Genomic DNA, 24207 nt, shown 5'->3' on the forward strand with positions numbered 1-24207 from the left:
AGAAGATACCTAGAGAATTCTTTAGTCTAGCAGACAAAGACATAATGAGATCCAGTGGCTGGAAGTTGAAGTTAGAAAAATATAAACTAGAAAAAAGATGCAACTTCGTAACAGTGAGGGTACTTAATCATTGGTACAGATTACCAAGAGAAGTGGTAAATTTGTCATCATTTTGAGTCTTTTAATTGAGATTGGATATTTTTCTAAAATATAGACTCTAGTTAAATCCAATATTCCCTCTAATTTTTGACAGGCCATGTGCGCAAAAAATTTCTTCTGTGCAAATTGTTGTGCTTGCATGCAGTGTTTCGCCGTGTGCACGGGGTTTAGGATCTGTGTGCACGCGCACAGCTTAGAGGGAACAGTGGTTTAAACCACAAGTTGCTGGGCTTGATAATATTCACGTAAGAAGAATAATTCCCTCCACTTCAGGAATAATTGGGTGAAATTCTATGGCCTGTGTTATGCAGGAAATCAGACTACAGTTGTCCCTTCTGTCCTTAAAGTCTATAAATCTATATCATTCCTTGTGCTAATATTGCCAAAAATATTGCTAGCCAGACACTAGTGCTTATTTTGTAAATAAGAATCCGATAACTAGGAATCTTAAATGACAGAGTCTTTGTGTCTGACCTGCAACTTAAAAGCTGTCTCTACTTCTGAAACAAGTTTTACAACATTACTATCCCATTCACATTCCCATAAAATGCCTATTTGTAAAATCCTTCCCCACTTACAAGGAATAAATCTCTCAGTTTTGTAGCATCTGCAGATTCCATTAATGTGCTGTTTACTTCCATTAATTAAGATATTAAATGACACTTGACCTAACACTTCCTCCTGCTCTGTACGTGACCACTTTTCATTATGCTTTGTTTACAGTCACTTAGGCAGTTTGCAGTCCACATGATCAAACTCTTTCCAGTAAAGTTTTACAAAACCGTACAGAATGTACTAAAATCAAAATACACTGCATCTCCAGCATTCCCTTTTTTCTTCCCATTTTTTGGTAACTAATTGTCCATGACTTTTGCCGGGGGGGGGGGGAGTAATTTAGTAGTATAGAAAATGACAACATCTGAGCTATTTTTGAGATATCAGTTTAATTGACCCTTCTGAAGTATTAGCTGACCTGCTTTCTTCCTCATGCTTTTTCTTTTCGGAGACTTCCCTTTAGCCCCTCTAGCTAGCATTAGCTCATTTTTCTGCCCATATCTTTTCTATGCTAGCTTTAACTGACTCAGAATCTTCTTGTTTGATTACCTCCCCATCTTACCATTTAAAGTACCATTATTTTTTAACAGCAGTTCCTTGTGAGGCCACATGGGTAATTATTTTTATAAGATGTTTCTGTCTTCTACATCTTAATTGTAATGTATTGTGAAACTCCAAGTGCCTTTCATGTGGGTGGTTTTTAATATTTCCTCCCATTATGCCTTACTAAATTGCTTATTTTCCCAACGGGTTTTTTTTTTTTTCCTGAAATTTAATTCCTTTGTACTGCTGCATTCTGTTAACCTGACTGTATTGAATCCAGGCAGCTGGTATTCACTAGTTCCAACCTCATCCCCTTTTCCCCCACTCCCAAGGGTTTTCATGTTTTCTGCCACCCTCCCATAAGTGACAAGTGAATCCAGAATGGTTTGTCCTTTGGTTGGAGACTTTGGATTATGATTATGCATCCCAAACTCCTCTTTTTCACAAGTTACCCCTCACTTTCTGTCAAAGGAATCATTGCAGCAGACAAACTGTCTGCTTTTAATGCTTTGCCATTTTTCTATGCTTCTCTTTAGACAAGTTTTACTCTGCTCAGCTCTGAGCCATTGCCTCATTCTCAAGAAGCGACAAGGACAACCTTTGTCCTTCTGAGGTGGCTTAGTTCCACTCTTATTTTCTTGCATAATGACAGGTTTCAGAGTAGCAGCCATGTTAGTCTGTATCCGCAAAAAGAACAGGAGTACTTGTGGCACCTTAGAGACTAACACATTTATTTGAGCATAAGCTTTCGTGAGCTACAGCATCCGATGAAGTGAGCTGTAGCTCACAAAAGCTTATGCTCAGATCAATGTGTTAGTCTCTAAGGTGCCACAAGTACTCTTTTTCTTCTTATTTTCTTAGTATCTTTTCTTCCCATTCACTGTTACCTAGTATCTGTAGACTAACAATGAAAAGCTTATCTATGTTGAGTATTTAAATATCACTAGTAATTAAGTTAATAAGTAGATTGTAGAGGGTTAGTGGTGGTCCCTCCCTCCCTGGGTCATTGGAAGGCCACTCTGCCTCACTACGTCACTGGGCATCGCCCAAAGTCAGGGAATTAGCAGAGCATTGAACAGCTTATGGCTCTGGCCTGCAGTCTAGGCAGAGCAGCAAATAATCAGGGGCTCTTGCCCATGATCTGGGAAGAGCAGCACAAGTCTGAACCTTGGCCCTCAGTTAGGGCGGGACAGACACGTTCAGTGAGCCCAGACCTTCAGTCAGGGCGGAGCAGTGAATAGTGTGTGACTCTGGCCTGTACTCAGAACAGAGCAGCAAAGGGGTAGGTGTCCTGGCTCCAGTGGATGGCCGACAAACGCAGGCCTCTTGGCCTAGAGTGGGGGTGGGATGGCAGGGGATAGAGGGGCCCAGGCCCACCTGACTCCACTGGGCCCAAGCCCAGGGCCCTAACAGTGGCAGAGTATTCCGCCACTGGGTCAACGGGGAATCCAGCCACAACACACTAACCAGATCTGCGGCAACAGTGCAGCCAGATTGGGGTCAGCAGTCCCTGGGCCACTTCCTACCATTCTCTTGAGGTGTACCTGGATCCGTGGGGGTCCTCCGTTTCCTCAGAGTAGAAGGCCCGTGACTCCTCAGTGCCTGGGTCAGTGGGCAGCTCCAGCAGTTCTGGCCCATCCTCGGTTCAGCAGTACTCCGCTACAGTTTCTCAGGGCGGAGCAGTGAATAGTGTGTGACTCTGGCCTGTACTCAGAACAGAGCAGCAAAGGGGTAGGTGTCCTGGCTCCAGTGGATGGCCGACAAACGCAGGCCTCTTGGCCTAGAGTGGGGGTGGGATGGCAGGGGATAGAGGGGCCCAGGCCCACCTGACTCCACTGGGCCCAAGCCCAGGGCCCTAACAGTGGCAGAGTATTCCGCCACTGGGTCAACGGGGAATCCAGCCACAACACACTAACCAGATCTGCGGCAACAGTGCAGCCAGATTGGGGTCAGCAGTCCCTGGGCCACTTCCTACCATTCTCTTGAGGTGTACCTGGATCCGTGGGGGTCCTCCGTTTCCTCAGAGTAGAAGGCCCGTGACTCCTCAGTGCCTGGGTCAGTGGGCAGCTCCAGCAGTTCTGGCCCATCCTCGGTTCAGCAGTACTCCGCTACAGTTTCCCAGCCCGGGAGTGAGCAAGAGGTGCCTGTCTTCTCTGGCGGCTGCAGTCCAGCTGAGCTCCAGGACCCTCCCTTTATAGTTCCTGTTCCACCTCCTGACTTCCGGTGGGATGGGCAAGCATGGCCTTGCCCAGCCCACCTGGGTTCAGAGTGTGGACCCTCCCTGTCTATCTCAGTGGGAGGCCACTGCACCTCACTACATATCTCTTTTCCACTGGGTCTTGCTTCACTCTTGCCTCAATCATTCCATTTTATTGTAACAGTTGGAATATTATTTTCCTTTTTTTCTATCACTTCTGATTCCAACTGTACTTTGATTTCCATAGTCAAAGGCTTGTTTATATCCCACAAAAGAGAGGAGATATGGCTTGCTGTAACTGTGTCTTCAGCAGGATCTATATTATTTTCTGAAGGTTATCTGTGGCTGAAATGATCACTACAGAGTCTGAATAACTTAATCTGATTTTAAAGAAAAGGTGTGATGCTATTCCTTATGTACACTAGGACTTTTTCCCTGAAATTTCCTATCACTGCTGTAGTGGGAATGCTAGTGTACATGGGGAGCTGGCAACCACCAAGTTGTCTACACCTGTACTTAGGAGGGATAGGTGACATAATGGTTAAAATGCCAGAGCTGGACTACACTCTCAACAGTATTAGCACAGGTAGAACTGTACATGTGTTAACAGCAAGGGGGAAAACTTAGAGAGAGACTAGTGTAGATACAGCTTAAAAACTCTCACAGAGCAAAGGTTCACAGATCTGTAATAAAATAAACTACTGAATTAAAGGTGATGTCAGGATATTTTTAAATATTAGTGTAAACTACATTTTCATTTGTCAACTTAGTTGTCTTGAACTTGCTTTCTCTTTTCAAAAAGTATTGTTCAATTCAAAAACAGTTTTATGTATTTATTGTGTTAAAGTAAAGTTTATGGGGAAGGGGTGTTAATCAAAAGCTAGTTTCATGGTGGGAGTGTTCCTTCTAAAGATTTACTTTTTTCCCAGTTCTTCAAAGTTCAGATCAATATTCTTAAAATTTGCACATTTCAAATTGTGACAGAACTTGTAAACACAAAGCTAAAGAATTTTATGTAGTTTAAAGGAAAAATGTATTCACAATCCAAAAATAAATTTTCCTCTCTCATCTAATTCAGAAGTGTATTTCACTACTTCCATGTTCACCAAATCATAACCACACGAAGGGTTTATTCACCGCTTAGGAATGAAAGTCCATCTGTTAGCTATTATCTTTGCTGTGCTACAGCGCTTCAGAATGAGTGCTTAGGAGAGACCTTGTAAGTGCTCTCTTTGAGGAAAATGTAGGCATCCAGAAAAGTTTAAAACTGCAGTCTTTTGTCAGGAAAATTGCATTTACTTCCTAGAAGTTATTGGGAGTTTGCCTGAGTAAGGATTGTAAGATGGGGTCCAAAATTGATGGCATGAGAAACTTTGTGTCTTAATTACACTAATACCTTTATGTTTCCATTTAGGGAAGCTTGATCTCAACAAAATATTATGGGGGGAGAGGGCTTTGCTTCAGGACTACCATCTTAAAATCTGGGTAATGATCATATGTGATGGTTAGTGCAAGAACATTTTTAAAAGTGTGAACTATTTGCATTCTGTTTATTTTTGTAAATGTTATGATTTATCTGATCAGAGATTGTTTCCTATATGACAGTTTTCTGTCCTACAACTAGAGTTTTATGGGTTCCAGAAATCGCATGAGAATTTAAGTTTTATCTTTAAACTCAGATTGCAACACAAAATCAGAGTTCCTGTGGATGACATAGGGGAAGACCTGATCTTAGCAGGGAATTTCCTGTTGTTTGAACCAGTGCACAGTTATACCATTGAGATGATAGCTGTAGGCTCCAGTAGAGGGGGTCTTATTGCAATAGAAGAAACTAATGTAATGTTACTGTCTATAGAAGGAGGTTTAGGAGATTGGATATTTTTGTCTTCCTGAGAGATGGAAGAGTGGTTGCAGGGTGCAAAACTGCAGATTCTTCTTTGAATGGTAGTCCACTGTGGGTGAGCATGCACTCCATGCAACTGAAACCAGAAATTTTTTTAGTAGAAGTGTCCCCTGGTCTGCTCCTGTGCATCTTCATGTTCTGAACAGAGGGCATCAGAGGAGTGTCGCTGGGTATGCACCCCCATCCCCTTTTGGGGTTGTGATACCACCACGGTTACAGTCTGTCTGACTATCCCTGGGCTGAGAGCAACACAGCCCAATGGCTGGAGTCAGTATGGCTGCCATGGGGATCAGGGCTGTGTGGCCTAATGGCCAAAGTCAGTGTAGCTGCTCTTGTGTTCAGGGCAGCGCAACCTAGTAGCCAGAGTTTATACAGCTGTCCTTGGGGATCAGGACTGTGCAGCTTAATAGCCAGAGTCAGTATGGTTTCCCTGGGGATAAGTGCAGTGTGGCCTAATGGCCAAAGTCAGGGGCCACCACCATGGGGATGATGGCCAGGGTAGGGGGACCCCTCCACTGGGTCCCGGTCCAGGGCCCCGTCAGCAGCGAGTGTGGTCACCATCCAGTCAGAGGGGAACCCTACTGCAACATGCTGATCTTCCTCGGATGGGAGATACCACTCACTCTGCCTCCCTGGGCCACTTCCAACTATGTCTCCTGAAGCTAGGGTCTGTACATCATTGGGGTCTCCAAGCTCCTCGGTGTAGGTAGCGCTCTGGGATTCCGATTCTGGTTGGTTGGCCATAAGCAACAGGTCTCTGGTCTGGTCCTTGGGAGCTCTGGTTCCCGCAGTCAGATACTGGAGCCTTCACCAAGTGTCCTCCCTCCTCTGTGGTCAGCCTAGAATGAGCTTGCCTGCTCCCTTTTATACTGAGGCAGCAGTTGGAGCATACCCAGCATGGTTTGCGAGGTGGGATTCTGCTGCCCAGAGTGTGGGGTTAACCCTTTCTTGCCTAGTATGCAAACCTTGTCACAAGGAGGCACAGACCAACTACCTCTCCAGTTCCTTTCTGCTGTTCAACCCCTCATTGTACATAGCTTCACTAACCTTCCTGCTTCTAATCTAGGAGTGTGCTTTTTCTGTAAATAGTGTACCCTTTATATAGTTACAGTAGTTTTACTAGTAGGTAGATAGTGTTTTGCTGTCTGGGGGTTTTCCCCCTCTTTTACCCCACCACCATTTGGTTCTTAGTATGCCTAAGATTCCAGGGCTTCATATCCTGCATGGCCTGCCCCTGGATCATCCCAGTGAGTGACCCCATTATTTAGGATTATATTGCTTTGGAGAATCCCACATTCCCTCCAAATGCAATGTTTGTTGTTCCTTTCCACCCTGAATCCAGCAATCCCATGAATTCCAGCTCTGAAGACACTTGATGGAGCGGTCTATGAAAGCCCAGTCCAACCCTGGGTCAGCTGATCTTCACACACACCCTGTACGTCAGCTGGAGGTACATGTTAACACCCCTGCTGGCTAGACATGCCCTAGCTTTGGACTGTCAAGAGACCAGGCCCAAGGGCTCTTAATAAGCAATGGCAGGAGGGTAAGGAGAAACACCCTCAGAAGAAGCAGGAGAAATCTTCTCCCAAGGGTTCTAAGATGACGACTGCCTTCCCTGCACCCTCCAAATTGAGTGAGACTCTGCACCCTGGTACGGATGTGTCAGGGGCTCACAGAGAGCGTGGATCTGAACCTCCAAGAGCTGTCCCAAAACTGTTGGTCATGGAAGGGGAAGGACACCAACTCTGGCACCAGCAAGAGAAAGAAGGGAAGGATTACCAGCTGCACCAATGGTACAGGAGGAAATGCTTGGTAGTAGTGACATTCACTTCCCAACCTAATTCAGCACCATCTGCCTGACCAAAAGGCAGAAGCCCTTCCCATTACCCACCCATCAGACCCTGGTTGCTATTCTTGAGTAACTGGCTCCATATTCCAGCCCAGTCACTGATACTGGTGGAACCAGTGGTCTCTAGGTAAATATCCATACCATCGTTGCCCCCATTCTACAGTATTGTCCACCAGCTGAGCTATCACAAGACATACAGTGCCAACAACTATGCCAGTGGAATCTGGATATTCATACTCCTATAATGAGCTAGAGGCTGAGATAGCAGCTCTGAGGCTATCCATTGCTACTCAGCAATTCCTGCCAATTTCAAGACCTCCTGAGGAGCATTGGGGAGTCACTCCAGATTCCCCTGGAGGAAGTCCAGGACTCCACTCACAAGTGTTGGATATCTTCCAGACTACAGTCCCTATCAAGGTAGCACTTCTGATCAATGAAGCTATACTGGAGTCAGTCCAGACAGTCTGGCATACCCCAGCCACTTGTGCCCCCACCCTTAAAAGGTGTACCATCTAAGGGGGTTGAATATTTGTTTTCACACACACCCCAAATCTCAGGTAGTTCAGACTGTCACTGAATGCATCAGACTGAGACAGCCTAATTCTGTTCCTCCCAACAAGGATGCCAAAAGATTAGACCTCTTGGGAAGAAAGTTTCTCCTCCACTAGCCTACAGTTTTGGGTTGCAAATTATCAGGCATTTATTTCTAAATACAACATTATTAATTACAACAAATTGTCTGAGTTTACCAATAAAACTTCCACAGAAACTCAAACCACAATTTCAAGACATCATTGACAAGTATCAGCTGACAGCCAGGTCAGCCTCCAAGCTTCAGTTGATGTCATGAACATAGATCTGTGCTGACTTCAGTTTTCATTATACGGGTTTCATAATTCCAATCCTCTGGGTTTCCCAAAGAGGTTCAAGCTAGTGTGGAGACCTCCCCTTCAAAGGCAACAATCTGTTTAGTGAAAAAATTGATGTCTTTGCACACCATTATGGACTCCCATGCAATCCTCTTCTCCTTGGGTATTTACACTCCAGCACCTTGGAGAAGGTACTCCAAACCAACCCCAAGTAAGCAATGCCCTGTTCCTTAGCCTTTTTACCATCACAGAGCACATGAGCCCCCAGGAAATGCCAGAGTGTGCAGCGCAGCAGAAAGAATGCCATGCTTTCATCCTCTCCCAGTCACAGCTTCCTGCCAAGAGATCATTTTGATGGGACCCTCTGAAAGATGCCAGCCATAAGAATGGCCATACGGGTTCAGACCAGTGGTCCATCTAGCCCAGTAGCCTGTCTTCCGACAGTGGCCAGTGCCAGATGTTTCAAAGAGAATGAGCGGAAAAGGGCAATTATCCCCTGTCGTCCAGTCCCAGCATCTGGCAGTCAGAGGCTTATGGATACCAAGAGAATGGGGTTGCATCCTTGACAATCTTGGCTAATAGCCATTGATGGACTGATCCTCCATGAACTTATCTAATTCTTTTTTGAACCCCATTATAGTTTTCACCTTCACAATATCCCCTACCTACAAGTTCCACAGGTTGACGCTGCATTGTGTGAGGAAGTACTTCCCTTTGTTTGTTTTAAACCTGTTGCCTGTTATCATTGGGTGACCCCTGGTTCTTCTCTTATGTGAAGGGGCAAATAACATTTCTTTATTACTTTCTCCACACCTTTCCTGATTTTATACACCGCAATCTTCTCCACCCTCTGATGTCTCTTTTCCAAGCTGAATAGTCCCAATCTTTTTAAACTCTCTTCATATGGAAGCTGATCACAACCTCTCTCATTTTTGTTGCCTTTCTCTGTACCTTTTCCATTTCTAATATATCTTTTCTTGGAGTGACCAAAACTGCAAAACTATTCAAGGTGTGGGCATACCATGAGTTTATATATTGTCATTATGATATTTACTGCCTTATTATCAATGCCTTTCTTAATGGTTCCTAACGTTCTGTTAGCTGCTTTTTTTTTTTTTTTTTTTTTTTCTGCCACTGTACATTGCACAGATGTTTTCAGAGAACTAGCCACAATGACTCAAGATCTCTCTCTCGAGTGGTAATAGCTAATTTAAACTCCATTTTGTATGGATAGTTGGAATTATGTTTCCAGTGTGCATTACTTTGCATTATCAACACTGAATTTCATCTGCCATTTTGTTGCCCATTCACCGTGTTTAGTGAGATCTCTTTGTAATTCTTCACAGTCAGCTTTGGACATAACTATCTTGAGTAATTTTCTATCATCTGCAAACTTTGCCACCTCACTGTTCACCCCTTTGTCTTGACCATTTATGAATATGTTGAACAGCACTGGTCCCAGTACAGATCCCTGGAGGACCTGCTATTTACCTCTCTCCATTCTGAAACCTGATTATTTATTCCTACCCTTTGTTTCCTGTCTTTATCCAGTTACTGATCCATCAGAGGACTTCCCCTTTTATCCCATGACTGCTGGTACTGAAGTTAATCTTACCAGCCTGTAATTGCCTGAATGACCTCTGGAGCCTTTTTAAAAAAACTGGCATCACATTAGCTATCCTCCAGTCCTCTGATACAGAAGCTGATTTAAATGATAAGTTACATACCACAATTAGTAGGAACCCAGATATGAAATTGAAGAACTTCAGAACTCTTGGACATCCAAAACCACCTCAACTGACACATCAGTCTGGAATGGTTCCTCAGATTTGTCACCTAAAAAGAATGGCTGAAGTGTGGGAATCTCTCTCTCATCCTGTGTAGTGAAGACTGCTGCAAAGAATTCATTTAGCTTCTCCGCAATAGCCTTGTCTTCCTTGAGTATTTCCTACCGTGACAACTCACTGCTCATGAATTGGTTACTTGGAGAGGTACACTCAACAGTCCTCTCCCTACTCAGCCTCCTTCAATCCTTAGGACTTGAAGTAAACCTAGAAAAGTCCTATTCAAATTCTAGAGTTCATTTGGAGCAACTCTGGACTTGATTTCAGCCAGAGCATACTTACTTGAGGACAGATTCCACACGAGGAGGGACCTCCTTGCTCAGTTTCAGCTGAACCCTCAGATGACAATTTGATCCTGCCTGCTCCTCTGAGGCCACATAACCTGCACCTATGTGACCTCCTTTGCAAGGCTTCATCTCTGGTGCCTTCAAGTGTGGTTATAGACTGTCTGTGCTCTGAGCAAGTCTGGATGAACAAATCTCAATTCCTTCACAGTGTCCTGACATCGTTCACCTGGTGGGGGACAAAGAAGCTAGGTGTGTAGAGGGTCCCTTCATTTTCTCCCACCAAAGAGACTGTTTTCAGCTGCCTTCCTACTGAGCTGGGGCGCTCACCCAGGCAATCATGTGGCTCAAGGTTCATGATCCCAACAAGAGTCCAGATTGCACCTCACTCTCCTCAAATTGTGAACAGTACGTGATGATACCTGTAAAATACTCCTTCCTTCTGTCCAACCCCAGCACATTCGGGTCCTGTTGGACAGTAGGACCACAGTTTATTACATAAGCAAGCTGGGAGACTCATTAGAGGAGACACTGGTAGTGAAAAACTTTCCAATATCAGGCACATGGAGCACATGTGTACACCCAGTGAAATACCTATAGGGACCACACATCTTGAAGAATTCCAGTCACTTTAGGGTAAGTGTCACAGTTCTCAACAGTGGTGACAGACATTATTAAGAAATATAAGACCACAAAAATACATGTCACTCCTGTGACACATTTCCTGTCCTAAAAAGGTGACACACACAAGGCTAGGACTTGAATAACAAATTCAGGTGAAGGATAATATGGGGCCTCATGCACTGTTCCCATATCTTGTGACATTTTTCCAAGTTGTTTTAGGTTGGTTTTAAAGCTGCTGATTTGTGATTTTTTATTTTTTTTTTTATTTTGGTTGGTTGGCTGGTTTTTTGCCCTTACCAAAATGGCTACTATCTACCATTGTCCCAGCAGAGCTGAAACTACAAGCATCCCCCGCCAAGTTGGCAGCCATCTGCCTACATCCTTTACCAGGTGTTAGTGAAGCTGTACTTAGTGGGACAGAATCCAAGCTTCCCTCAGCTTATTCACCATGTGAAATCTGGGCAGAAGATGGGAGGGACAATGCAATGTGCGGGGCAAAGAATGACCCAGGGTGCAGAGTCGTCATCTTAGCATATGCGCAACGTGCCTCAGGTGGCATGTGACCAGGAATTATTACCAGATTTGGTCTGCTGGTTGGATCATTAGCTTCCCTGGCCCAGGCCAGGTGCTGACAGGGAGTACGACATGAACGCTGAACCATGCCCCACAGGGTGGGGAATAAGGGCAGGGAATCGGAGAGGTGTGTAGGAGAAGTCGGGAATATACGGTAGTGAATGCAATGGGTGGCCAGGACAATGAAAGGAGAGCTGGTAGAGAATGTAGGATGGAATTGGGGGTGCCTGTGGGGACAGGGGAACGTGATGAGATAGGCATGGAGATTGAATACAGTGCCAGATAATGAAGCCTTGTTTACAACAGCAGGCTTTAACCTGAAACAGTACTGAACATTGTTTGTTCCTGTCTACACATGCAGTTCAGCAGTGTTCCATACCAGTTCAGACGCACCCATTGCTGACATTTGTTGTCAGTAGGGCTGTCAAGCGATTAAAAAAAATTAAACATGATTAATCGCACCGTTAAACAACAGAATACCATTTATTTAAATATTTTTGGATGTTTTCTACATTTTCAAATATATTGATTTCAGTTACAACACTGAATACAAAGTGTACAGTGCTCACTTTATATTTATTTTTTATTACAAGTATTTGCACTGTAAAAAATCAAAAGAAATAATATTTTTCAGTTCACCTAATACAAGTACAGTAGTGCAATGTCTTTATCATGAAAGTTGAACTTACAAATATAGAATTATGTACAAAAAAAACTAAATTCAAAAACAAAACAATGTAAAATTTTAGAGCCTGCAAGTCCACTCAGTCTTACTTCTTGTTCAGCCCATCACTCAGACAAACAAGTTTGTTTACATTTGCAGGAGATAATGCTGCTCACTTCTTGTTTACAATGCCACCTTAAAGTGAGAATGGCACTGTTGTAGCTGGCATCACAAGATATTTAAGTGCCAGATACGCTGAAGATTCATATGTCCCTTTGCGCTTCAACAACCATTCCAGAGGACATGCATCCATGTTGGTGACGGGTTCTACTCGATAACAATCCAAAGCAGTGCGGACCAACGCATGTTCATTTTCATCTTCTGAGTCAGAGCCACCAACAGAAGATTGATTTTTCTTTTTTGGTGGTTCGGGTTCTGTAGTTTCCGCATCGGATTGTTGCTCTTTTAAAACTTCTGAAAGCATGCTCCACACCTTGTCCCGCTCAGATTTTGGAAGGCACTTCAAATTCTTAAACCTTGGGTTGAGTGCTTATAGCTATCTTTAGAAATCTCACATTAGTACCTTCTTTGTGTTTTGTGAAATCTGCTGTGAAAGTGTTCTTAAAATGAACAACATGTGCTGGGTCATCATCCGAGACTGCTGTAACATGAAATATATGGCAGAATGCGGGTAAAACAATTCTCCCCCAAGGAGTTCAGTCACAAATTTAATTAATGCATTTTTTTTTTTTAACGAGCGTCATCAGCATGGAAACGTCCTCTGGAATGGTGGCTGAAGCGTGAAAGGGCATACGAATGTTTAGCATATCTGGCACATAAATACCGTATATACTCGTTCATAAGCCTAATTTTTTAGTAAAAAAGGGAAGCATCAGAGAAGGGGCTCGGCTTATGAATGGGTATAGAGAGGGAGAGGTAGGATGCAGCCCCTCCCCCCAATAGAGGGAGCAAGGAGAGGCAGCACAGCCAGCAGAGCCAGAAGGGAAGAGGCAGGGCCAGAGTCTCTCTGCTTCTGGCCACGCTGCTCTCCCCCCAGCCTCTGAAGCCGCTGCAGCTCCGGGGCTGGCAGGCTGCGGCTGCCCCGCCCGCCGGAGCATGCTACGGCCGCGCCGCCCAGGCTTCCGGAGCAGCTACGGCCTGGCCAGAGACATGCTCCCCTGTCCCTCCCCAGCTAAGGTGGGAAGGGATGGGATGGGGAGAGTGTGGGGGTCCCAGGCTAGGGGTGGGGGGTGGTCACAGGGGTTATTCCCCTGACCTCCAGCTTCTCTCCCCCCAAAAAAATTTCCCCACCAGTTGCTGTCCTGGCCCGTCAGGGTAAGCAGCTGGCGCGCCGGGACACTTTGTTTACTTAAGTTTACCTCTGTGCCTGCGGACGCTCGAGGTAAACAAACCATCTTGGCCCTCCAGCGGCTTATCCTGATGGCCCAGGAGCCAAAGTTTGCCGATCCCTGAATTATAGGGTCGGCTTCTGAATTTTCCATTTTTACTTATCCATCTTGGGGGGGGTTGGCTTATAAATTAACCGGTTTATGATCAAGTATATATGGTACCTTGCAATGCCAGCTACAAAAGTGCCATGCAAATACTTTAAAAAAATCAAACTGTGGTTCAGTGATCTAACACTTTAATAATTTACTATCATAAAATAGTTTAAAGTACAAAGGTTTTATGCTATGCCAAACTGGACGCTAAAACTGTTTTGTCTAAAACATGAGAGAATGGAAAGTGTATTGTGGCATGTGAATTACTTTAGCCTCTTTGAGGTAAATGTTTGCTTAACCAGAAAAGAATGTGTTGAGGTCCTTGCCAAAGGAAAGGTATTGCTGTACTTTAAATGCAAAGTACTGTAAGTAAACCAGTAAATGTTTTTCTGTTCGTGTGTTTTAATCCACAAGTTATGAATGCATTCATTGAATAAGAAATTTAATATATTGTTATCCTTTTTAAAGAGTTTAAGTAAGAACAGGTCATAATTACTTTGGGTCAAGAGAAACATGAAACCAAATACTGTATTTTCATGATGGTTGAAGTTGAATATATATGAGAAAGAGAAAAAAATCTATTGCTTACATGAAGTTTCCTTCAAAGCCAGAAAACTCAATTCCTAGCTTACCTTCAGTATTTCTTTTGTCTGGTGGTTTCTGTGATGTACTGTTCTTAATCACACATTACTGTAAATAGTAAAGTGTGTCAGTAACTCCTCTCATCCATGCCATGTGGTTATTGGCAAAGAACAGCTACACAGCATGTAAAAAAAAAAAAAAAAAAACACTGCGTGAAGAGCAACTTAAGGGAAATGTCCCCCTTGTACATAAAATTTATTTTTGTATCTAAACTTTATTTGCCTTTAACTGATTCAGTATCTTAGTAGTAATTTAATAATCCTAATTTCAGTTTCAAAACAGGAGTCAGGTCACTCAGATCACATTGTAATAATATCTGAGCATCTGTTAAATGTTGCAGTTATGTCAAGTATTAGAAACAGGGTTTGCATTGTAGAAGACTTTTGAAAATTCTTTCCCCTCAACACCACCATCCAGCTTTTTTTGGTTTTGAGGTTTATAAAGACCGGAGAGGATATGGTAGTTTTCGGATGTAATTGTAGGGAATATGCTCAGTTTACTTTTTATTACTGTGGCATAACTTGTGTTACGTAAAGCTGATGTCAGTACTGGCTCCAAGTATATCCTTCGTAGAGGGTGAAAAGGCTTCCTTATATGGAAAAGGCCTGCTGATCCAAGTCATGTGACCCTGCAGAACACACAAATAAGTGGAGTTTTCTGCTGGGAGCTGTGTTTGCAGCTGATGCTGTGAGGAGAGGTTTTGGCTGAGGGGTAAATGGAAAGATTATGCCATTTTTTAAAATATGATTCACATAATGGGGATCATACATTGTCTAAATTGTTTCCAAGCAATTTTACCTCTACAAGATAGCTGTAAATGCCTCCAATATAAATTTGTTCTAACAGTTTCAGCCTATATGATCTTTTTTCTACCTGTCTAATAAGCTATTGACAATTTAAAAGCAAGTATGTTAAACTAATATTCAATATTAAGCATGTAAATTAAACTTTTTAATATTAGAACCTTAAAGCATGAAAAATTATGATTACATCTGTTTATTTACTTAGCATACTATAATGGCAACTGGTTCAGGAAAACAAATTGAGCACTGAGTTATTTTTATTTAATTCAAAATCAGTTTTTGGTCCTCTTAGTTCAGTCTTCAGAGAAACTTACATTTCACTCATTCCTATATTTTTAGGATAAAGTGTTAAGCTTTAAAATGTTTGTTTGATTTAGATGAATAGTAACATTGGCTTGTAATTAAAATGGTTTCCAGTTGAAAATTAGTCTTACCCAGATGATTTACAACTAATGATTATGTTCATTTCTAGAAATTAAGAAAATGCATATTACATCCTTGATGCTATAAAAGTTGAAATAAACTTTGCAATTATTTTTTTAAGCTATGATGAACTGCATACCAGTAAAAGCCTTCTAGACAATTTGAAAGACAAGGTAGTAATTGAGTACCCAACATTACTTGTGGTACTGAAAAAACTCAAGAATGATATGAGAGTTCTTGGCCAAGGTAAGCATAAATTTATTTCCTGTTATGCTACACTTAGATATTTTAGCTGAATAAACAATAATTAAGGATACATCCTTTATTAGTCTCAGGAATGTATAGTATGTTTTCTATTTGCCTCTAAATTTAAAATATTGCTAAAAAAAATCTTTTACAGATTTTGTGAATGCTCTGCTTTAATTCTATTAAGTAGGTGGCTTAAATTTTATGCTTACTCAGTTTACTAGTTTTTAGTATATCTTATGTAGCGTAACCACAGCAATAAAATAATCTTTTTGGACTTTTTTGTAGTCTTATTTATTACATTTCATGGGTAGCAAAGCTGTGCAACACTTGTTGGTGTTAAGGACACAATTATGCATAATTTCCCAGTGTAATTTTTGCTCACATTGGACAATTAATTGACATTACAAGTTCAAATGGCTATCATTTAATTCAGAAGATGGAGTTTCAGTGGGCTTAAAAGAGTTACTTTATCTTTCCAAAAGTAAAGGAAATTTTCATTTTTATTTTTTAATTTTCACTGCAAAATTGTTGTTCTACTCCACTCCAAACGGCCACATCTTAACTAGTCACCCTTCTTGCAAAAGGTGCTCATCACCTCATTTTCAGTCATGCTGATGACAAGTGAGGCACAGGCATTTTGTCTTCTGCTCTACAAGAAACACAGGAAAGTGTTGTCTAAAGATGCCAGTACAGAAACTTGGGATGCCTGTTTGAATGCTAGAAGGTTGAAGTTGCCATCTGGTTGAGAGGAACTTGCTCCCTCTTTATACTGCTGCTTTAGAAATAAGTTACTGTACAACAAAGGAAAAGTATAAAATGGATCCAGAAAGACCGCAAACGCACAAAAAACATAGAGAACAATGAAGGTGCTGGTATTGGGGATCTAACTAGAAGAAACACAATGGGTAACAATAACATGTGCTTCCTAACTGGTGCATCAACTCAAACAGCTGGGCTCTAGAGTAAGCAGCAATATAAGAACATAATGACAGGTTTCAGAGTATCAGCCGTGTTAGTCTGTATCCGTAAAAAGAAAAGGAGTACTTGTGGCACCTTAGAGACTAAAAATTTATTAGAGCATAAGCTTTCGTGAGCTATAGCTCACTTCATCGGATGCATACATTCCCCTCCTACTGTTCTTGTAAAGTGCTGAAAATGGCCCACCTTGATTATCACTACAAAATGTCCTGTCCCCCACCGCGTCCCCCGCTCTCCTGCTGGTAATAGCTCACCTTACCTGATCACTCTTGTTACAGTATGTATGGTAACACCCATTGTTTCGTGTTCTCTGTGTATATAAATCTTCCCATGATATTTTCCACTGTATGCATCCGATAAAGTGAGCTGTAGCTCACGAAAGCTCATGCTCTAATAAATTTGTTAGTCTCTAAGGTGCCACAAGTACTCCTTTTCTTTTTACGAATATAAGAGCATGTAGGTGATCTGGAAGATCAGGAATGTCAGCATTAGGAATTGAGTATTCAAATGCTGCACCAACAATCCAGTCTGTAATATTGACAAAGCTCTGTGGAGAAACACCCAAATAGGTTTGCAGCAGATCTTTCCTGGCAAAGACTTAATCATGGCTCTGCATCAGGGGTGGGCAAACTATGGCCCAAGGGCTGCATCCAGCCCTTCAGACATTTTAATCTGGCCCTCTGTCTCCTACCGGGGAGCACGCTCCAGGGCTTCCTCCACTCCAGCCAGGGAGCGGGGTCGGGGGCTTGCCCCACTCTGTGCGTGCCGTGGCTCCACGCAGTTCCCAGAAGCAGCGGCATGTTCCCCCTCAGGCTCTTACATGTAAGAGCAGCCAGGGAGCTCCACACGCTGCCCCCGCCCCAAGAGCCGCCCCCACAACTTCCATTGGCTGGGAGCTGCAGGGGTGGTACCTGCACAGAGCCGCCTGGCCACACTCCACATAGGAGCCAGAGGGGGGGCCATGCTGCTGCTTGCAGGTGCTGTTTGAGGTAAGTGCCACCTGGAGCCTGCACTTCTGATCCCCTCCTGCACCCCAACCCCCTGCCCCAGCCCTGATCCCCCTCCCGCCCTCCGAAACCCTCAGTCCCAGCCTGGAGCACCCTCCTGGACCCCAAACCCCATCACCAGCCCCACCCCAGAGCCCGTACCCCCAACCGGAGCCCTCACCCCCCTGCACCCAAACACCCAATTTTGTTAGCATTCACGGCCCGCCATACAATTTCCATATCCAGATGTGGCCCTCGGACCAAAAAGTTTGCCCACCACTACTCTATCTAGATTCAGAATTGGACTGGAGAAAACACTGACTTGTATGCCATAGGAAACAGTCCTGCAGTAGCTGTGGAGAATGGTATAGCCTTATTGATGGATTGGTGATTGATTAATATTGATTGATTATTGATTAATCTCTTAGACCACAGTGATCAATAAAGGTTTGGTCTCTTGAGGGATACAGCTTCAGGAATATTACTATCCGTATCTTTAGAATAAGGGACCCTAGAAGCACATGAGAAGCAATTTTCAAGTTATCACAAGTCCCTTTGTTAACAAATCCACTAAGCAGATAAACAGTCCCGCAAATGTTGAAATATAATAGTGGATAGAATGTGCAAAGTGCTTAACCGTAAGAGTGGTGTCACTCACATCTCAGCTCCTGCTGGGGGACCTTGGAGTATCCGTCTTTATCTTGCCCTGCATCGTTATTGTCACCTGTGGTTCTCATCCTGACATCGCCCTCTGCATACCCTTTCCCCCTACTCCCCAGCACACAGGCTGGACAACACCTTTTTTTCCTGAGTCATGCTTATACCTTCTAAGGCTCATATATAAGGGTTCCAGCCCCTTTTTCTTCAGTGGGGTGTGAAAGTATAGATAATTTAGGGATTACCCTCACTTAAAGAAAGGAGTGGGATCCTTTCCAGCCGACCTTGAGAGCTTCTGGTAAACAACAGAAAATCTAACTTCTCCTGAGAAGTAAGGCACCACATCAGAGGGTGAGACTGAAGTCTTTGTCTTGCAACTACATTCACTCCAGGAGGAAAAGCAGACACATTACACTTACTGGAACATTTCCGTTCAACGATAAACTTTTGTCTTCATCTTATCCAGTTTGGCTTGAGCTGAGCCCTTCCCTGTTGAACAGGACCACCATATTATAATAACTGATATGAGAGAATTTGTTTTAAAATTGATTGGAAAACCAAGTCTGAATAGGGTTGATGTCATTAAACATATTATTTCCTGATGAGCTATTATGGCAACTGCCTTTGAGCTTATTATCCAAATAAAGTATTGAATGAATTTCTAACCTTTGTAGTGCTACTGCTTCTCTGACTAGTTGGTTCCATAAGAACTCCGAGCAGAGGATGGACCAAAGGGAAGAGAAAACTGATGTTGGCCAGAAACCTGAGGAAATGTTGAGGAATGTGTTAGAGATGTGCAAATAAATGTCTTCAAGACAGTGACCATCTATTGCAGGCTTTGTTCAAAAAGCGGCTCTCTTAAAAAGCTTATATTCAGTGAATGTAGACACCCATTTCCGGTTTAGTAAACCATGAATTTGCTTAATCTTTTTATGGCTGTTAATATAGCGCCACGGGTTTCCATAAAAATTCAAGAATGCAGTCCCCCTACCGTGAGGAGCTTACAAACATGATTAGACATAGCATAGCAAAAGATTTTATACAGGGTAAAGGAAGATGCTGTTTTTACCTTTGCACATCTTATTAGTTAACATGTCTTTTTCATTTTGTTTTTTAATAGTGAACTTAAGCCATGTGCTCAGTTTGGGCAGTATGGCCTGCAGGGCCTACTCTGTGCATACTAAAGGACTTATCCCCTTATATCCAAGCCCCTCCTCACCTGGTGGGTAGAAGGGGGAGGTTTGGAAAAATACCACCCTAGCACTTGTTCTAATTTAAATGTAAAAAAATCAGTGTTTGATTCAAATAGTCACATTTTTAAAAGGAATATATATAATTTTGGTGTTTTGAAGAATCCTGAAACTGCCCAGAAAGTGGAGTTATACTTGAAGGAAATTATCATAACTTTTGAAGCCAACTACATTGTTCAATTATTAAGACTTTTTAAAAGCATAGTTCACTGCTTAAGATATCCAGGTGCAACCTTTTTTGTAATGGACTGGAAATCTATTGAAGGTACAAAATAAGATGGAAGAAAAGGTATAAAATAAACTGACGAGTGATCACATAAACAGCTGAGACTCTTCAGGTTGTTTATCTATCTATAGAAACCTAAAGAATTAATGTTCCCAAATATCCACAATAAGGAGCAATCCATTCAAAGATTGTTAACCGAAAGTCTCTTTAGTTCCTGTTCATTATCACCAGTACCGTAACAATCATAGCCTTCATTAAACAGAGTCTTATAATGGGAAGTGTTGGGTAACCTTAATAGGTAATGCTACCAACCCCACCCTTAATAAACAATATACTATTTTTAACTGAGTGAAAACAATGTACACTGTCCATTGAAGTAGTAGTACTTGTAACAAAGTAGAAATAAACTACTATTCAAACGTTAAGCCCATTGAACATCTTTGAGTCAGAAGTTTCTCTGACTATTTTCTATAAAGTTGTGATGCTTGACTTGCTTAAAGAAAAAATACAGGTACTCTTCTGTCAACACACGAGGTCAGTCATGGGTCAAGTTCATAAGGAATTACAGACGTTTTGTCAAGACTTAGAGGCAAAAACAGTCCTCACTTTGTGCATTAACTCAGTACATAGCTGGCATATAAATCTTAATTGATTATACACTAGATTTAATGTAGACAAAATGTGACCTCTAATGTTTCTGGGTGAAATCCTTCTGTTTTCTTGACCAAATTCCATTGAAAATGTACAGGTGCACACTATGTTCCATGTATTATCTGTGCTTGCCAGCTGCAGAACTTATCTTGACAACATAATAATGATGCTCCATTAGCTCCCTCTTGTAATATTTCATTATTAAAGAGCAGCTGACACCATATGTCCAGAAAACCTATTTGAATTCATCACTGATCAGACACTGAAAATACCAATGCGGGAAGGGGAGGTTGGTGTGTGTCTGTATCATAGCCTTACTTTGCTCTAGCTGTACTTTATATTTAGGTTTGGCAGAATTTGATTTTTTTTTTTTTATTCATTTTGCTGGATAATATTTTTAAGCGTTTTCATTTTGTATTAATTTTAAATGTTCACAGCTGTGAGAAATTATTGGGGATCAGGCAATAGTAGTGGGTCAGATATCTATTTAATGACAATAGATGCTGAGACTCAAAAAGTTAAATCTTTATAACAGGTAAAACATCACGTCAAAATATACAAAGTAAATATCCTTAAGCTCTAATAATGTCAAGCATTTTTCTTACTTTGCCTATTTAACTTTTGATTATTATGGAGGAAAATACTGTTCTTTTTGTGCACCATGATATAGAAGTTTGACAATAAAAGCGAATCCTTCCAAGACTATTTATATTGCTTATATGGTGGTGCTGCAAACTGCTGGTATCTGGTGACCTCATCTTGGGATGGTAGAAGCATAGGTACTGGAACTAGGAGAACTGGGGGTGCTGCCACACGTCCGGGCTTGAATTGGTTTCCATCATATACAGGGTTTACAGTTTCATTCAATGGCTCTCCATACCCCGACTATAAAAATTGTTCCAGCATCCCAGAGTAGGAGTCAGTACCTGCTGAGTCAGGAAATAAATATGAGGGTAAAGGCCAGATTGGAAAATGTGTGCTGCATAATGTGATGTCATTAAGACAGTATAAGTCTGTCCTAAAGCTCTGGGCATTCTGAACCCATAACATCATCTTCTTTGGCTCTGAGGATTCTGCAGCCTTGCCACATCTTTAGGATTGAAACGTATAAACATAACACATTACGTGCATCATGTCTTAATTTTCCAACAGGAAACTAGCATGTCTCAAGAGTTCCCTCTCTTAATCAAAACACAAACAAAACTGCAAATAATTGATACTGCATTTCTTTTGGGTTATAAGTATGTGGCAACCAAGAAAGTAGTATTTCAAAACAAATCAGCTGAGGGAAAAAGCCAAACTTCAGTGGATGGAGAAGAAAAGTCACCTGGATGCAAATGCACTGTGCCTTTATTGCTAAAGGTAAAGAAATCCATAAGCACTCTTGCTCTGTCCCGCAATAGTGAGATTCATCTTGATGCCACCAGTTTGTGTTCATAACCTCACTGTGAAATGGCCATTCTCAAGAAAATAATCACTGTTATTGGAAGGCAGAAATATAACGTGTTCTTTCTAGAACACCCATTCTCTACCATGAGCAAATAGATGACAAACAAATAGTGCTGTAACTAATGGTCTCCTCTTTTTTTTTATGCCCCCCTCAGATGCTAGTGAATCTACTGAGGACCTGGACAGTGACAGTTCATCCCTCTCATCTGAGGAAGAAGGGGAAATACGGGACAGTTCCTGAAAAATCTGTTTTGACAGAAGAGGGTGTGGTTAGCTTTTTTTTTTTTTTCCCCCCTTCATTAAATTTATTGTGACAGTTTTATTTTAAGGGCAACATTTTCAAAAATGGATGCCTAACTTTAGGGTAAATCCTAGCCATACATTTTCCATAAATCAGCGTAATAATACATATTTCAAAGGTACATTCAGCTTGTTCAGTAATCTCGGGCATCTAGCTTTTATCTTCACAACCCAGCTCCATATTTCTCAAACAGAGCTTAAAATCTGGCCATTTACTTAGGTGCCTAACTTTAGCCTCCTGTTATTTTTAATAAAATCTTGAGCTAAATGTTTTTCTAGTTGAATTTACTTTTTACAGTATTTCTTTGCCGTGCTGAGCCTCTATAGACAGGGTCATAATTTCTTGTTGACTTTAATGTTCATTTCATAACAATGTGTGTGTTTAGTGCAGTAAATTTAGCTTTTCATATTTAGGTGCATTGTGCAGGATCCAGTGAGAACATTTTTTTCTGGCTCGAGTAGTAGTGAACTTTTGAATTGTTAGTATGGTGTTGTTTTAAATCAGCATAAGCTCGAAAATCAGTAGAACTGAATAAATTCATTAACTGCAGGTAATGCTACTACATTTATGACTTATAAATATTTCTTATTTTGTGTACCTTTGCATTGTGATTTCATCTGTTGAAATCAGACATTGTAAATATTTCCTAGTTTTAATGGAATATCTTCTCAGATTTATCTCGAATTTAAAATAAATACATGAATCTCTATGCAGCATCTTTCAACACATCATCTGCTGGCAAAGAACATTTGCTGTAAAACTCTAGAGTAGACTTTGATTATCCCATAGTACACATCCATGTCATGAGTCACTTCATACCTGCCAGCCTGTTTTTGGGTTAGATCCCATGTCTATGGTATTTGCTATAGTGGGACTGCACACACAGCCTGGGGCAGTAAAGCTCCAATACACCTACCTGGCACTATTAGTCTCAAATCATTGAGGTCCAACATAGCATTGGGGATCTGCACATGCAGGGCTGCTTACAAACAAGTCCTGATCTTGCAATATACTTTTCATGTAAGGTAAGTTCTCAACTCAGCATGGTTAAATCCCTTACCCACCTTCTAGTTTAAGATGACCCAAGTGATAGGAACTTGGAAAGCCAGTCCTTGACTATTAGCACATAGTGGCCCCAATTCAGATTGAGCTCTCCTGTCAGGCACTCCCAAACACACACAGAAAAACAGTTCCTGCAGAGGGCATACAGTCCAACTAGACAGGAAAACAGCAGCACAGAGAAGTGAAAGGACTTGTCCAAGATCACATAGTGGTTCCATGGCACAGCCAAGAAGAGAACTCAGGTCTACTGACTCCCACTCCCTGACCCATTGTGGTAGTCCCACTAGCTCCTTACCCATCATGCTTCTCTCAGAAGACTTTGGTAGCTCTGTCTGTGCAAGATGGTCACGGTTAACCTGTGCCTGATATCCCTCGAACCCTGATCAATTTTTCCACCAGTTTTCGTGGGTCTACAGTATGCTTTCATCACCTCCTAGGAATCAAATATTCATCAAATGCACCATTCATTGGGCCATCCAGTTAATCAAGTGTTGGCGAAAGAGTTGATGCCTTGTTAGCACTGGACAGTTGTAGAATACATGCCATTGTTTCTCATAATAACACCACATCTCCTTTCCCCAGCCGCCCTTCCACTCAATATACCAACCCCCATCACCCTGGCTCCCTAACCACTTTTGATGGGTGGCAGGGAATCCAAACTGCAGTATCCAAAGAAGTTGGAGTTAGGAAAGAAACCACAGCAAGTCACATCTCTAACTCTTTTCTGTGCCCTGGGTTCTTGGTAAATTCAAACAACCAAACTTCTCCCTGTCTGGTGACAGCATCCTGTGCCCTACTTTATTTTTACAATTCATAGTAATAGAGAAAAATAACACAAGAAGACCAGCTAATCTTTTACCCACTTTTACAAGGACTTTTGTCCATGGTTATAGATACTTTCATGTTACTTTCACTTCAAATGAAATACTAGGTCTTTCATAATCTCTGATTGCTGCATTCAGGC

General features: G+C 42.0%; 1 protein-coding gene across 2 annotated transcripts in view; it reads left to right on the forward strand.

Moving 5' to 3' along the window:
• Positions 1-22892, forward strand: part of ZNHIT6 (zinc finger HIT-type containing 6) — a 58731-nt gene extending 35839 nt beyond the window's left edge. For both annotated transcript variants that reach the window (XM_007068776.4, XM_043552999.1), the window contains exons 9-10: positions 15556-15680; positions 22036-22892. In XM_007068776.4, coding sequence (XP_007068838.4) covers positions 15556-15680; positions 22036-22121 — 211 coding nt within the window. In that variant the 3' untranslated portion in view covers positions 22122-22892. The remainder of the gene's footprint in view (positions 1-15555; positions 15681-22035) is intronic.
• Positions 22893-24207: the final 1315 nt, after the last annotated feature.

This window comes from Chelonia mydas, chromosome 8 (genome assembly GCF_015237465.2).
Source record: "Chelonia mydas isolate rCheMyd1 chromosome 8, rCheMyd1.pri.v2, whole genome shotgun sequence".
NCBI classification, from domain to species: domain Eukaryota; kingdom Metazoa; phylum Chordata; order Testudines; family Cheloniidae; genus Chelonia; species Chelonia mydas.